At 42.3% G+C, this 15,317-nt stretch overlaps 1 protein-coding gene across 12 annotated transcripts in view; it reads right to left on the bottom strand.

Annotated features, from left to right (window-relative positions):
* ACSL6 (acyl-CoA synthetase long chain family member 6) overlaps nucleotides 1-15,317 on the bottom strand; it is a 77,909-nt gene that overhangs the window by 21,559 nt on the left and 41,033 nt on the right. For all 12 annotated transcript variants that reach the window (XM_082211566.1, XM_082211564.1, XM_082211572.1 and 9 more), the window contains 9 exons: nucleotides 13,760-13,980; nucleotides 11,259-11,373; nucleotides 10,275-10,339; nucleotides 8,551-8,652; nucleotides 8,355-8,454; nucleotides 6,634-6,812; nucleotides 6,025-6,057; nucleotides 3,793-3,844; nucleotides 181-254 (listed from right to left, as the gene is read on the bottom strand). In XM_082211566.1, coding sequence (XP_082067692.1) covers nucleotides 181-254; nucleotides 3,793-3,844; nucleotides 6,025-6,057; nucleotides 6,634-6,812; nucleotides 8,355-8,454; nucleotides 8,551-8,652; nucleotides 10,275-10,339; nucleotides 11,259-11,373; nucleotides 13,760-13,980 — 941 coding nt within the window. The remainder of the gene's footprint in view (nucleotides 1-180; nucleotides 255-3,792; nucleotides 3,845-6,024; nucleotides 6,058-6,633; nucleotides 6,813-8,354; nucleotides 8,455-8,550; nucleotides 8,653-10,274; nucleotides 10,340-11,258; nucleotides 11,374-13,759; nucleotides 13,981-15,317) is intronic.

Raw genomic sequence — 15,317 nt, 5'->3', positions numbered from 1 at the left:
ACACTCAACCCAGCTCTGTTTGAAAGAGTATCACCAGATGCACCAAGGCAAGGAGGACCTCTCAAAAAGGCAGTTTCACATCCGGTAGCTGTTTCCACATCAAAGTAACCGATTCACTGCATGTTATACATTCTGCTGATTTTTTTTTTGCAACATAAATAAATCAGATAGAATATTCACCTCTGTCACTTTCAAAAAACCTGAAAAATCAGCAACCACATTCCCATGAGTCAGCATAGCACCTTTAGGGTTACCTGGAGAATGGAAGAAGAAAAATACATCAAAGGAACACTTAAGAGTTTCCAAAGTTGAATTAAAGGGAAATCCCGTTTCTTTTTCTGGACCAAAGCATAATACGGAGATGAGGAACCTGCAGCATGCCAGATGTTTCTGGACTCTCGCCTTACATCAGCCCCAGCCAGCAGGACCGTTGGTCAGGGATGATGGGAGGAGTCCAGCAAAACCTGAAGCACCACAGATTCTCCACCGCTGATAAAGCAGAACCACCTCAGTGACCCAAACTGAGCTCTGTGCATACATTTGAAATCCCAGCACAGCTGTAGTTAAATCAGGATTCCCTTCCGTTATGCCTATCATGCAGATGAAATTAGACTTCTGTGAACACTATTGTCATAAACAATAGCTGTCCTGGAGGGTCCCAAGCATATTTAGGCTGCAATTTCTCGTGCTGCCACCTCAACATGGCAGGAAGCAGGAAAAGCAGTCATGTTGAAGGCAAAAATGGTTTCCTGTTAGGAGAAGGAACCTAGCCCTCCCGCTGCCCCAGGCTTGTTCACTCATTCATTCTCTCTCTTCTCACACAGCCGCAACTAGATCAGCAGATTCCACTTCCACTTTAGATTGACCCGGAAACTGCAATTAATCCAGAATGCGGCAGCTAGACTGGTGACTGGGAGTGGCCGTCGGGACCACATAACACTGGTCCTGAGAGATCTGCATTGGCTCCCAGTACATTTCCGAGCACAATTCAAAGTGTTGGTGCTGACCTTTAAAGCCCTAAACGGCCTCGGTCCTGTATACCTGAAGGAGCGTCTCCACCCCCATCGTTCAGCCCGGACACTGAGATCCAGCGCCGAGGGCCTTCTGGCGGTTCCCTCATTGCGAGAAGTGAGGTTACAGGGAAGCAGACAGAGGGCCTTCTCGGTAGTGGCGCCCACCCTGTGGAACGCCCTCCCTTCAAATGTGAAGGAAATAAGCAGCTATCTTCTTTTTAAAATACATCTGAAGGCAGCCCTGTTTAGGGAAGTTTTTAGTATTTAATGCTGTATTGTTTTTAACACTTGATTGGAAGCCGCCCAGAGTGGCTGGGGAAACTCAGCCAGATGAGCGGGGTATAAATAAATTGTTGTTGTTGTTGTTGTTGTTGTTGTTGTTGTTGTTGTTTAGCATTTAATACTGAACCCCAAAACTGTGCTCTGTCTTAACCATGGCCGGTAAAAACAAACCAGCTTCATAAACTATTCATTATGTTTGTTTATTTTTCTACATTTACAGCCTACCTTTCTTTCATCATGGAATCCAAGCCAGTGTACATGTGGTTCTGTACATGTGGTTCACCCAGCCAGGCACTGACCAGAGCTGGACTTGCTTAGCTTCAGCAAGGTGGTTGCATGATTTGCCCTCAGACCAGGAAGCTAAACTATGCCCTGAAGCTGGCTTACTTTTGCTAACTACATTTAAGATTAACCACAGAATGTCTGTGTTTGGACAATCTGGAAAGCTGTGCTTAATTGCTATGGTGTAGCATTACGTCTGAACTAGACCGGTGTATTGCACAACTCATACAAGAGCAAAAGCATGCTGCGGAAAACATCACACTGACATTGTTAAACGTAAATGTGGATGCGAACAGCAGCACCCAAACACCTGGAGCCCTTCCATCAGATCCAGATCAAAACCAGCACACAATCCAAATGCCTAGGGAAAAATTCCATTGCTCAGTGGCCATTCAATTGGGTCAGGAAATGGCGCCAGAGTCTACACACCCTTAGCCTAACACACACTAGGAGCATTTTAAATTCCAAAAACTTAATATGCAAAACACACAGAGTTCTTGTTAAAAGAGATTTTGTCCTACAGTTAATAACTAATAAAATAATTGATCTTCATTGCCACTAGTGACTGTTTCAGCATCTTTGGCAGTAGCTAAAAAGACTCAATCAAGAAGGGGTTTTTTTTTAAAAAAAAAAAGTTAGGCTCACAGATTAATATCCCAGTACGTTTCTGAGCACAATTCAAAGTGTTGGTGGTGACCTTTAAAGCCCTAAACGGCCTCGGTCCAGTATACCTGAAGGAGTGTCTCCACCTCCATCGTTCTACCCAGACACTGGGGTCCAGCGATGAGGGCCTTCTGGTGGTTCCCTCACTGCGAGAAGCCAAGCTACAGGGAACCAGGCAGAGGGCCTTCTCGGTAGTGGCACCCGCCCTGTGGAATGCCATCCCACCAGATGTCAAAGTAAAAATATCTACAAAACTTTTAGAAGACATCTGAAGGCAGCCCTGTTTAGGAAAGCTTTTAATGTTTAATAGGTTATTGTATTTTAGTGTTTTGTTGGAAGCTGCCCAGATGGGCGGAGTATAAAAATTCTTTATTATTATTATTATTATTATTATTATTATTATTATTATTATTATTAAAGTGAATTTCTGAGAAAGTAGAAGAAATGTAAAGATTATTTGTGTTATATTTTATGCCTTGCCTCAAACAAGAAAAACTCAGCTTCTTCAGTCATGGCAATTCATAACTTTTTTTCTTTGGGGGTGGCCGTGTCCAACCTCAACTCTTAAGTAATGTCTTGCCACTATAGAATACAGTATCACTTTATCATTTGTCATCTTACTGGAATCAGTTATTCCGACCCTGTCAGAATTAATGTCATAAAAATTAGTAGATAGCTTCTTGGATCACTTGGACGCAACCATTTGGTTATGGCAGGTTTTCAGAAGGGACATTTGGCACAGTTTTGAAAGAACTGTCACAATCATCTTACAATCATCTTGTTTTCTATCAAAGTCAATTCCTAAGAGGGGCTAGTAAGGTTATGGTGGTGGACAATATGCCTGCTTCCTCTGGTTGGAGAGGCTTAAGGAGAAAGATACAAGTAGACATTTTTTTCAGGGCGGCAGCATTTCATTGTTTCTGTTATCTTTAGTTTTCTAGCGCCTTTTTTTTTTTTTTTACTTTGCTGCTGGGTAATATTGGATCCTGACTAAGTTACTCAGGATAAAGCCCATGGATATTGGCAGTGATCTGTTTGTAGTTCTCATTATGTCCTGCTAGAAAATGAAGAGGGATTGGCTACATGGTTCAAATAATCAGAATCCGAAAACAGGAGCTGTTATTTTATTTTTTTTACATCAGTGAACATTTCAAGTGATAAGAGACTTTGGCTCATTAGCTGTATTGGTTCAGCTAGGCTGACTTTTATTTTTTTTAATAGTAAACTTAATAAGCAATGTTAAACTAAAACTAATGATATCCTCTGCATACATGTTTCTATTATTTTTCAAAATGCAATGCATAAATTTAAATAACTGACAAAGCAGCAGTCTATCCGTTTCTCATCTGCCAGTGTACTACAATTTGTATAGTAGTATATTTTCATATCCTTTCTGGTATATATGAAATACGTTTCAAAATATATGCATAACTTAAATTTACATACATCTGATATCTATTTACATATTATTTTAATGGAATCAAAATGCTTTTCTGTACAATGTCACCATTATTAAGGCCCAAGGAAAACTTGCAAAACTGGTAAAGTTTACCTGTAGTGCCACTAGTAAAACAGACTATTGATAGATCTTCTGGTCGAGGAGGCTAGAAAAGTCATGGAAGAAAAAGAAATGTCTTAGTTCATTTATTTTTACTTATTTATATGATTTACACTCCAGCCTTCCTTCCCAAGGGGAGCAGGGAGCTCCTTGTACATTGCTTATCCATTTTTAACCTTACAGTGCAGGTTTGAAACAAATTATTATGCTTTCCCACTGTGTGAATTCTTTGTCCCTCCAGCCAAAGTATTTTGTTCCAAGCATACAAAGCAGATGACGGTACTTTCTTTGAATAACTTGCCATGCAGGAGTGCTGGGCTGCAATCATATGCACACTTAGCTGGGATTAAGTCCCACTGGATGCAATGGGACTTACCTCTGAGTAAGAAATTGTACTCAGGGCTGGCCCATGATATTTAGACACTTGAGGGAAATCATAAATTGGTGCCTTTGGCTCCCTCCTCCTCTGTCACCTGAGGCGACTGGAAGTAGTGCAGGGAAGCCCCAGCACATTGAAGGTGTCAAGGGAGGAAAAAATAGAGTCTGGAGAGAAGCAGGTAGTGGGAGAGCGACCTTCGCCCTCAGGGGCAACTGGGATGGCAGTAACTCCTATCTGCAGCCAGAGGAGGAGCAGCAAAAGTATGCGAAGGATCTGCTGCCAGCCTGCAGCCTCAGTGGCGTAGCGTGGGGGGTGCAGGGGGGGCCGGCTGCCCCGGGCGCAACATCTGGGGGTTAGGGTTAGGGGGCGCAAATCCACGGGTTAGGGGGCGCAAATTACTTGCCTTGCCCCGGGTGCTGACAACCCATGCTACGCCACTGTGTGGCCTCAGCGAGGCTAATTAACAAGCCAATCCTGTTTGTACTGTTAGTTTAAGTGATTCCCAGCCTTCTAGCAGCTCTGGGGCTGCTGTCTGAACTTAGGTAGTTGGGTAGTTGTGATGGCCTGGGATTTGGACTCAGAGGCTGAACCTGAGGAATCCCAGCCTGCACTGAGTCCCCGCCTCCAGAACCAGCTGAGCCGGGGCTGGGGCTTGAGCCTGAAGGGTCCTCACCTGTGCTGGATCCTCAGGTGCAGGCATCAGCTGAGTCAGCTCTGGCTCCTGAGGTGAGGGAGGACGCATTGCCTGCAGGTGCTCCACTCTCAGCCCCGTCAGGGGAAGCTGAGGTTGCCTCTGGGTCCGGTAACCCTCCAACCTCTCCTGAGCTGCAGAGGCTCAGGGCAGAAAGGTGGAGGGAACTAAGTTCCCGCAGGAGGAGTGCTCACCTCCAGGCCAGGAGAGGCGAGTCACCTGTGGACCGGGGCCGCCCTATGCCTCGGGGCAGATAAAAGCCAGCCAGCCCCAGTCCCAGGTTGCGGGAGCAACATTGTTGGTAGCCTGTTCCTGCCTGCACCCTGTCCTGCTCTTCTGCCAGAGTTCCTGACCTCACCCGACTCCTTGCCTTGGACCTTGCTTCGGACCCCGCTTCAGCTTTGACAGACAGCCTCCATACCACACCCTTGACCTCGGACTAGACTCGGACCTCGCTGCACGGTTAACCCTCGGGACCAGCACAGTAGTAGGTGCCCAGCACATTCATTTCCTCAGAGTTCACTGCTTTATTTTTTTCTCAGCTGATACTTCATGTGAGAAAAACTCAGAATTTTTAATTTCTGCCCCACAGTGGATCACTTTGTAGTCTCTGATCATATTGAATGTTTAAGCACTCAATTTGTTTACCCAGGGTGCTTTGCAATGAAGAAGGGGCCTTTGTAATAACTGTTTCGGTGGCCACCTCTAGCATGTAGTTCGGCTAGGCACTTATCTGTACTAGACTATATTTACCAAGTGTGTTACCTCCTCCGCCAAAGCAAATTTCCCTTCCCCCATCTTACTGCCATTTTACTTATCTCATGCCTCGTCCATTAAGCTGAAATATCCCAAAAACAGAAAAAAAGGGACCCAGGGGCACAACTTCTAATACACAGCAAGAAACGTGGCCAATTGTGCTTTTCACAAGTAACTTGGATTCCATTTAAAACCACATGGTACTTAAATATGAGAATCATCTAGAAAGACCCCTGAACCAGCTTTCATTAAAACAAATGGGCCATGCGCAAGGACAGAGACAGGCTGTTCTGCAGCTTTCATTCATTTCAGTTATGCCTGCACCGGAGACGTTTGTGGTAAATTGTGCACATTGTTTATGAGGAACTGTTCAGTGTGGAATAAAAGGGATTATACTCACTACAGGGGCACGCCAACTTTCTCGACCACAGTCCTGAAAGGATTTAATAAAAAGGAGAACAATTTAATATATGTGGATTGGCCAAAGGCCTTTAGCCCTGCTGCAGGAAGGTGGCTAACCTAGTGCCCTTTAGATGTTGCTGGAATATCGTCCTTGACCATTGGCCATGCTGGCTGGGGGTCCCAACAACATCTGGAAGGCCAGAGGTTAGCCACCCATGCTATAGCCAGTGGATTGGCCCACTTTCTTGAGTCACCAGGGTTACACTTTCTGCAGATGCCTTTCTGCAGTGTGCCTCTCATTTGCTTGTGTCATGTTGTAATATCAGATGGCGACAAATAAGAGGAAAAACTGTTTGCACAATGAAAAGCATAGACATAAAAAATAATCACCTCTTATTATTATTACTTTGGCCATCTTTGATTGTCCATCAGTGCATTTTATACTTGTGCTAGTCTTGACAAGTCTCCACACACACACACACACACACACTCACTCACTATGATGGCATATCACATAACTTTAATTTGTTATAATTCTGTGGAACTGCTGCTTAACTGCATATACAGTGTAACGTGAGATCAGTTAAACAGTGCATAAGAACCTTACCTCTACTTCCTGCATAGCCTGGATTTGAACTCCACACTTTTGCCCTCTTTCTTTAAGATCCTTCTCAAAAGGGTCCATCAAAATAATGAATTTCAAGCCCGGAGTTTGTTTTTTCTCTACATTTTCTAAGAGGACTCTGGCTTTTTCTGGCTTATCACAAACTACTATAGAAATATCAGCTAAACACACAAAGAAACAAACAGAAAATAAGTTTGAAAAAATTGCAGTGCAGTGTCAACACATTTCTCTTTTTAAAAAATCATAATCCGCCCTCCATTGAAATTTGTCACTGACCACTATACAAAGAGATATAGGAATGCAGAGGAGCCTTTTCTGTGGTGGCCTCCCATCTGTGAAATCCCATCCCACCCTTTACAGAAAGAAGCAGGACCAACATTGTTATTTCAATGCACAGCTTAAGGTTTATTCATTTGCCAATGCATTTTAAGTGCTTTATGTTGATTCACCTACTCTGGTGTTTAACTGACTTTTTTGTTCATTGGTGCATTTTACTATGTTGCTTATTTTATTATTTGGTTGGCTGGGTTTTATTTAATTGGTGATGCCCAACTGAGTCATATTCAGAATAGAGCACTGAAATCAATGGTCTAAAGTGGATGGATTTTTTTTGGAGTATGACCAGCACCAGATATCAGCCTATTTTTTGTACTTCACCCTGGTCGATACAGTGGAATAGCTCAAATAAACAAATACGCCAGTTCCTTAATTTAACAGCTCTTGCTTTTCCAGACTCATCAACCACCCTTGCTTTCTTCTGTGGATCTTGATTTCAATATTTTTAAATTTTAGTTTTCAACTTGTTCTCCTAGTTTTCAACTTGTTCTTCATCTTCCGGCCTGACTCTCCCCATGGCTGAACGTGCCCTACTTTATAAATGTCATGAGCCACTTCGGGTCTTTGGGCAAAAAGCAGGATACAAAATAACACACTCTCACACACATTTTATGACAGTTTTCCTTTGGAAATACTGGTATACGCCTTCAGTTGTTTTAGTGTTTAAAAAGAAAGGGAGCAGAGAGATCGATCTTTTCTGATGGGAAATGATTGTTGCCAGAAAAAAAGCCAAAACGCAAAATGAAAGTGCAGGTGTTCTGGTACTATATTGCCAGTGGATGACTGCTGAAATGAACTAGTGTTACCCTGGAACTCCAAAAAGGAAACCATTACAGAGCCACAACTAGACTCTGTTGATACTAGTGCTTAATGTTCAAATTCCACTTTGGGTATCTTCTGAAGTGCATTCAAAGGTATGAATTTGACAGGTTAGGTCTGATTGCCCTGCTGAAATTTTAATAGCTTTTTTTGTAGGGGATGAGGACTTGGTAAAGGATCTTAAAAAGATGCAGTATTTGAATATTAACACTAAAAGTACCTATTAAATATCACAATGTTGATATTGGCTTGACAAACCTACACAATAAAACACACAGTCAACCAAACTGCCCTAGGGTAGCTTGGTTGGCTATATCATCCTGCCAAGGAGTACCATTATATACCACCCAGTCAGTCTTTTGTGTGTGTGCAAGACATTCTGTTTTCCTCTTCTAACATTTCACTAGAAGGTGAGGATTCAGAAGTGAAGCGATTCTTATTGGTGAAATAATGCTCCCTTTGAACAGCCAAAGCTGTGTCTGTTTTACATAGCAAAAATAGCTTTCTATGAAGCTATTTACTCACAATGAATCTACATTTCTTTTTACCTGTGTTGATAATATAACGAATGGCTCCAGGGCCTAACGTATCATACAGGGGAACCACAACCATGGAATAGGTATAGCAAGCCAGCTCAGAAATGATCCACTGGAAGGAGATTATGAAAGGTATAAGTTACAGTTTGCAATAAATATGAATAAAATGTGAAGTTGGAGATAAGGCTCTGGTTTTCTTGAAGCTCACCTCTGGCCGGTTTTGTGCAAAAACCCCAATAAACTGACTTGCTGATGGTTTGCACCCCTTTTGGAGTAAACCTGATCCCAATGCTTCTGCTCTTTCAGCAACCTGAAAGTAAAAGAAAATACTTAAGAAGAATTAACAGAGGATCATCTTGCACATTGCATTAGGCAAATCCACTGATATTCTTAACAGGGATTTTGTGTTTGTCTGTTCACAAACAGCTCTTATAGTGTATGGGCACTTCCAAAGAGTTGTTTAGGTAAAGGTAAATGGACCCCTGACTGTTAGGTCCAGTCGCAGATGAGACTGGATTTGCGGCACTCATCTTGCTTTACTGGCCGAGGGAGCCGGCATACAGCTTCCAGGTCATGTGGCCAGCATGACTAAGCTGCTTCTGGTGAAACCAGAGCAGCACACGGAAATGCCGTTTACCTTCCCGCCAGAGCGGTACCTATTTATCTACTTGCACTTCGTGCTTTCGAACTGCTAGGTTGGCAGGAGCAGGGACCAAACAACGGGAGCTCACCCCGTCGCAGGGATTCGAACCGCCAACCTTCTGATCAGCAAGCCCTAGACTCTGTGGTTTAACCCACAGCGCCACCCGCATCTCATAAAGAGTTGTTTACTGTGAACCAAAGAAGAATGGCAACTTAAGTTGACAGAATATGCACAACTTGCAGACTTAACATATAGAATAAGAGAACAAGAAGAACATACATTTAAAGAAGATTGGAAAACATTTATTGAATATATGGGAAATAATTGTGTACAGCTGAAAACACTGGCAGCATTAAGATAAATTAAACAGTGTAAATAACTTTTGATGGATGCAATAGTGGAATACTGATTGGTATAGTTTTTGTAAAATATTCAGGGATTTATGATATTAAAATGAAATATATATATATATATATATATATATATATATATATATATATGAGTTGTTTACTGTGAATTTGGTGGTTCTCATGCATGGAAGTTTTGTGCAGCATCCACACAACATCATATTCATCAAAATGCTGTCCCATATTGTTTTCCCATTAAATAATTTGATTTTAACCTCCCTCCCTTCAGAAATAGTAAATCTAGATGTCAGGGAACTGTCATCAGCTCAGAGGCAAGAGGTGGAAGAGCAGTTGGGTTACAGGGAGCCTCCGAAGATCGTGCAAAGCAGCTCTTCCTCCGGTGAGGAGGGAAGCCCCGCCTCCAGTGGGGAAGTGATGCAGGGCTCGGAAGATGCTAGAAAGAGCCGCAACACCGGGCCTGAGCAAAGTGGGGGGGAGGCAGGTCCCCCTTTGCCCACACCCTCTCTGCGCAGTCAGTTTACGCACAGAGAGGGGAGGCGTAGGATGGGGGACAAAAGACTGCTATGCTGGGGAAAGTTTAAGGACTGCCTACTCCCAGATTCTGCTAGCGAGTGAGCAGACATGGACTTGAGACACTCTGCACTGTAAATGTTTTGTACAGATAATAAAGCCTTAAAAAGACCAGTGGGAGTCTTGCCGGCAGACACACATAACACCAGATAAAATTGGAAAGGAGATATGGGATGTCATCTTAATGAGGACAACATCATATGGACACTACAGAAACCTTCCATATGTGAGCATTACTAAGTTCACAACAAGCTGCTGTGTGGAAGGAACACATATTTCACAAGAGCAATAATTCAAAAACCCTCTTCTAATGTTGTTGTTCTATTAAGAAAAATATAACATGAACCTCACCTCTTTATAGGTCAACCACTGGTAAGGCTGTTTTGGTTTCCTGAATCCTAAGCAGGGGCCATTTTCTAAAGAAAAACAGATGAAATGAGCTATAAGAACCATAATTCTTTCCCAAAAGATGGTTAATAATGCACTTCCTGGCAGCCTGAGTGCTCCTCAGCAGGACAGCAGGCCTAAAAATAAACCATTGTTATTATCAAGGTCAGGGTGTATGTCAGCAATCCAGGAGTTCATACAGAGAACCATCAAATGCAAACAGAAGCTATCTTGCCTAATGGAATATTGCATTCTGTAAGTTCCCTCATGGACCATTCAGTGTTCTCATTTAGAAATGAGAAGGTGACTGTGACATTAAGCACCTCCACTGCCTTATTAATATATCTAGACTCTAGAGGGCTGCATCATCATTATCTGATTGATACTTCCATTCTAAATGTCACCTCCCATTGGTTCAGTTTCCTTTAGCAGAAGGGAAAATAAGAAAAACCTCCATCTAACAAGAACAAAATACTGCAAATTTTTCAGGAGGGATGGAAGGGAGGGCTATAGGAGGCGTGATTATAACATCAGATTTATCCTAAAGGTTGGTAGAATTGTTATAGCATGATTTTAGCTCCTCCTGGAATTAGCGATATTATCTCTTTTGCTTCAGAACAGAGTAATTTATACTCTGATTACTGTTCACCCAAAGAGGGGCTGCCAGAAAGCACGCACACACAGTTAATACTGCTAGATGCTGAAGCTGTTTGAACTAATGTGCAAGGGTTGCAATATCAATTACAGTCAACGATTTGGACCACCACCTCGGTTTCTAGATCCCAAACTGCTTCCAGCCCATTGCAGTTTCCAATCTTGGTCAACATCAAAGTTCAGTTCACAACTGGCCTCTTACAGAAACTGAGCCAACAGCCCCCCTGTGGGTCTAGTAGGAAGTTTAGGCGAGAAGATGAACATTATGATCTACAAGTCCACATTAACACTTACCAGAGATATTAAAACCCCTTCTAAAAACCTCATACATGGTCCTTGCATCATCATAGTAGTGGGTTAGCAGTTGGGAGCTGTCGCCTATTACAGATCTCCGTGCCCCATCCCAGCCCTACAGTGAAACAACACAGACAATGGGAGATCAGGAGTTTGGCCCTTAGAGTCACATTCCAGTTACTCAGACAAAGTTCTTAAAGCCATTGAAGTACAGACTCTGAGACAGTATAAAGAATGCTATGCTAAACACTCCTTAATCCCCAATGCAAACAGACATGCAGCCTATACCTACACACAGCTGCATTAGCTCACATTGATCCCTTCTTGTCCCTGGTTTCTCCACCCTTTTCATGTCTTTCCGGCAAGACTGTCAAGATGCTAAAGAATGTGAGGGTTGACATGCCTGGCTACGTCCCTTTTGTCAATTTACAGTAGCACTATTTGGGCATTTAACTGTGCTCATGTGTAAGCAATCACACAATGCGGAGTGCGGAGGACACTGCTAAGCCCCTCCTCTCTAGCATGTCATCTCTGTTCTACAAACAACTCTTCCAAGAGTTGCAAAAGTCTGTAGCACGGAGCTTCCTCTTCTCACGCAGGTCGCCTGCTTGATTTAAAACCCAGATTGTGCAACTGCTTACACATGCGGATGCTTGGATTGTGCTACAGAATAAATAGTGGCAGCATGATCGCTCAAAGGCCAAAGAGCATACAAGCATGCGCTTTCAGGAGCCTCAGCTGTAGGAGAGCATGTGGATGGATATATCAATCTGTGTTACCTTCAAAGCCACATGTTATGGTGCAGTGAAAACATAATTGCTTGCTAAAAGTTTCTATTTATGCTTCGTTTATGCATAACATTACAGAACATTCCAAACCTGCAATTTTGCCGTATTGATTTTTCTGAATCCTTGTTTTGTACAATGTGCTTTCAAAATACTCTTACCGCTGGCTGCAGAAATGCTCCCTGTGGACACTTGCATGGAATTAAATGTATATTTCATGAGTCTTGCTGCATCATTCATGTTACTCACAAAAAAGTCAGTTGGAGGGGGGGATTCTGTTCTATACACAGCTGTGTGCCTCAACCTTCAAAACAGTTGCTTTCCCCCTACTCACCTTTGACAGTGTCTCTTTATGTAGTTGAACACTGGCACAATGTGAATTTTGTGGCCCACTACAGTATCTCATTTATAATGTAGTGGGAACATTTTAATTGTCTCCTTATTTTATACATCAAAGAGTAGCCTAAAGTTTCAATCAAATTTTTCCTGAACTTTCCTTTTTCAAATAAAATGAATAAATCCACTGATCAGCCTGGATATTATTATTATTATTATTATTATTATTATTATTATTATATGGTCGTCCTTCTCCAGATTGGTTGAAGAAAATACCAGGTTTAGGTATGGCTGATCCTTGTGATTAGTGGACTTGAAAAAAACTAGATCTCATCATTACAGCTCAGAGACAATGTATTCTTAATTATTCCTCTGTGTTGACTTCTGCCCCTTCAGTATTTTCATTCTGAATTCCTTTCTCCAATTGGCTTACTGCATGGTTGCTTGGTGATTTCTCAGAGTAGGGGAAAAAGCTTCATGTATCATTGGTTGAGCAGTCCATTTGCCTCAGCAATCCCTCATAAGCCCATGTGATAAAACCACTTCAGCACCCACCGTGCCCAAGTAGTTTGTTTTCAGCTGTCTCAAAATTATATATTTGGATAACACTAAGTAACCCCAAAAGTATAAAGGATTAGAGTGCACAATTACTATAGGTAAGTTTTTGTATGGACTTTAAAAATAAAATAATAATGAGGGGGTTTTGAGTACCATAACACGAATCTCAATAGTATAATTACCTTGCTTTGTCTAGGCTTTTACAAATATGTCTCCAAGGATTAAAAGCATGTTACAAACAAGAACAATGGCAAGGGGACTGTATTGCATCATTAATTTTTCAGAAAACAAACATGTAAATATTTCATTAATATTTAGGCAGCTAGATATCCCATGTTTTATCATTTTCGGTGAAGGTCAGCACAAAAAAACACTTTGCTCCACAGAACTGGAATTCAGTCCAGCAAGTGCTTTCTTGAAAGTGCTTGTTCATCACAAACAAACATATTTTTAAAAATAAGATATCAAAGTAATAGCAAGCTAATGAAATATTCAGTAATTATTTGGATTAAGGCATTTTTGCTGCAAAAACAAATATGTGGTTGAGAGGCGCACGTGGCAGTAATCTGCAGACAAGCAGGCCATACTAAGTTTGTTCTGATATATTAGTATCTAGAGGAAAATTGAAAAACAACTTTGGACAAACCATTCTGTTAAAATCAATTGTACTGTTACAACATTTAAGATTGCTGCCTATGAATATTGTAAAAAATCAATGATGTAAGAGCCATGCTGCCTACTAATGAAAAAAGTGCAGCAAGAACAGCAACAACTTTTCATAAAGTCCAACTCTTGTTCTTTGTAAAGAGCATAAAGACTCACCTCAACTTCTTCTGATTGCATCAGGAGGTCACATGGTGGTTTCACTGCTTTTGGCCGGCTGGCCAACCAGTAAGCAACAACAGCTGCAAAGGCACCAATGCCAACCAAGGTAGCAGCCGGCAAACTTCGGAAAAACTGACTGAAGTCTTCAAACTCTGGAAGCCGCAGGTTCCTGAGGATCTCTTGCGCTTGCATCTTTTCAAAGATTGAAATGGCAACTTCTGCAGAACCCAATGGAGAAACAATGAATTAGTTCACAGCAGGGTCAAAAGACAGAGGACCCCAAAGGTGAGATTTTTTAGGACCATACAGCACCAATCTTAAAGGATCTTCACAGGCTCCCAGTACATTTCCGAGAACAATTCAAAGTGTTGGTGCTGACCTTTGAAGCCCTAAACGACCTCAGCCCAGTATACCTGAAGGAGCATCTCCACCTCTATCGTTCAGCCCAGACATGGAGGTCCTCCTCCAAGGATCTTCTGCTGGTTCCTTCAGCACGAGAAATGAAGTTACAGGGAACCAGGCAGAAGGCCTTCTCGGTGATGCCCTCCATGTGGAATGCCTTCCCTTCAGATGTCAAGGACCATCTTCTCCTTTACCTCAGCAGCCAAGGGTCTTGTGCCAGCCCCGGCCAGCACTGACTCAGATTGGGCCTTGACACCCACCCATAGTGCATTTTGCTTCATAATATTTCCGGGGTGGGGTGGGGGGGATGAAATGGGACACTTGCAACTAGGGTGCCACTTTCTGTGGCCAAAGTAAAATATCAACCAACTCATGGTTGCTACGCCTCTCCTATAACTATAGTCTTATTAAGAAAACAACAACTGAAAATGCCCACACAAAAGCTGCTTCCAGCAAGAGAAGGGCTCTGTGCTTACTTATGGATTTCATTTCAAATATCATTAAGCCCCAATAACAACCTCATGATGACATGACATCACAGCATGTTGAAAACAAAAGCAAGTGTTGCTTCTGTGAGAAGCAGCAAATCCCTCAGTTATGAAAACCCTTAACAGAAAATTTAGACCAGAACTAAAGCCATAACACTTTCAGTGTACATCTTTGAGAATGCTTAAAACCTGCTTGTTTACTTGCCTCCACTTTGAGCATCCTTGAAGAATTTATAAGAAACCATTTTTTTAACATAAAGCTGTAGCTTAATTTAATTTCTGCCAACAGACGTCAGAACATAGGGTGCTTATTGTTTTTGGTGCAGTGAGTGATATGCTGGTATATAGCAAAACTCAGGTGGCATTAGGCAAACTACAGCCATCACTTCAGGTCCAATAGACTACAATAGCTTTCCAGAGAGCTACAGGACACAGGACTGCTACTGCCGCAGCAAATCTATTTCACAGTAGTACTTTGCCACAGTAGTACTTTGCTGAGAGGACACACAATTAAAATGCACCCAACATAAACCCACTAGCTCATCCTGCAGCAACCACAAGCTCACCAACGCTTGTCCCTTCAGCGAAGGCAAGGCCAGGCTAGCTCCCAGAAAGACAGTTTCAGAAATGACAAATCGCTCCAGTGGGTCATTGGTTTCATGTTC

The sequence above is a fragment of the Podarcis vaucheri genome (assembly GCF_965113315.1).
Source record: "Podarcis vaucheri genome assembly, chromosome: 2".
Classification (NCBI taxonomy): Eukaryota; Metazoa; Chordata; class Lepidosauria; order Squamata; family Lacertidae; genus Podarcis; species Podarcis vaucheri.
The sequence above is the reverse complement of the archived record's forward strand: the minus strand, read 5'-3'. Positions and strand labels throughout refer to the sequence as shown.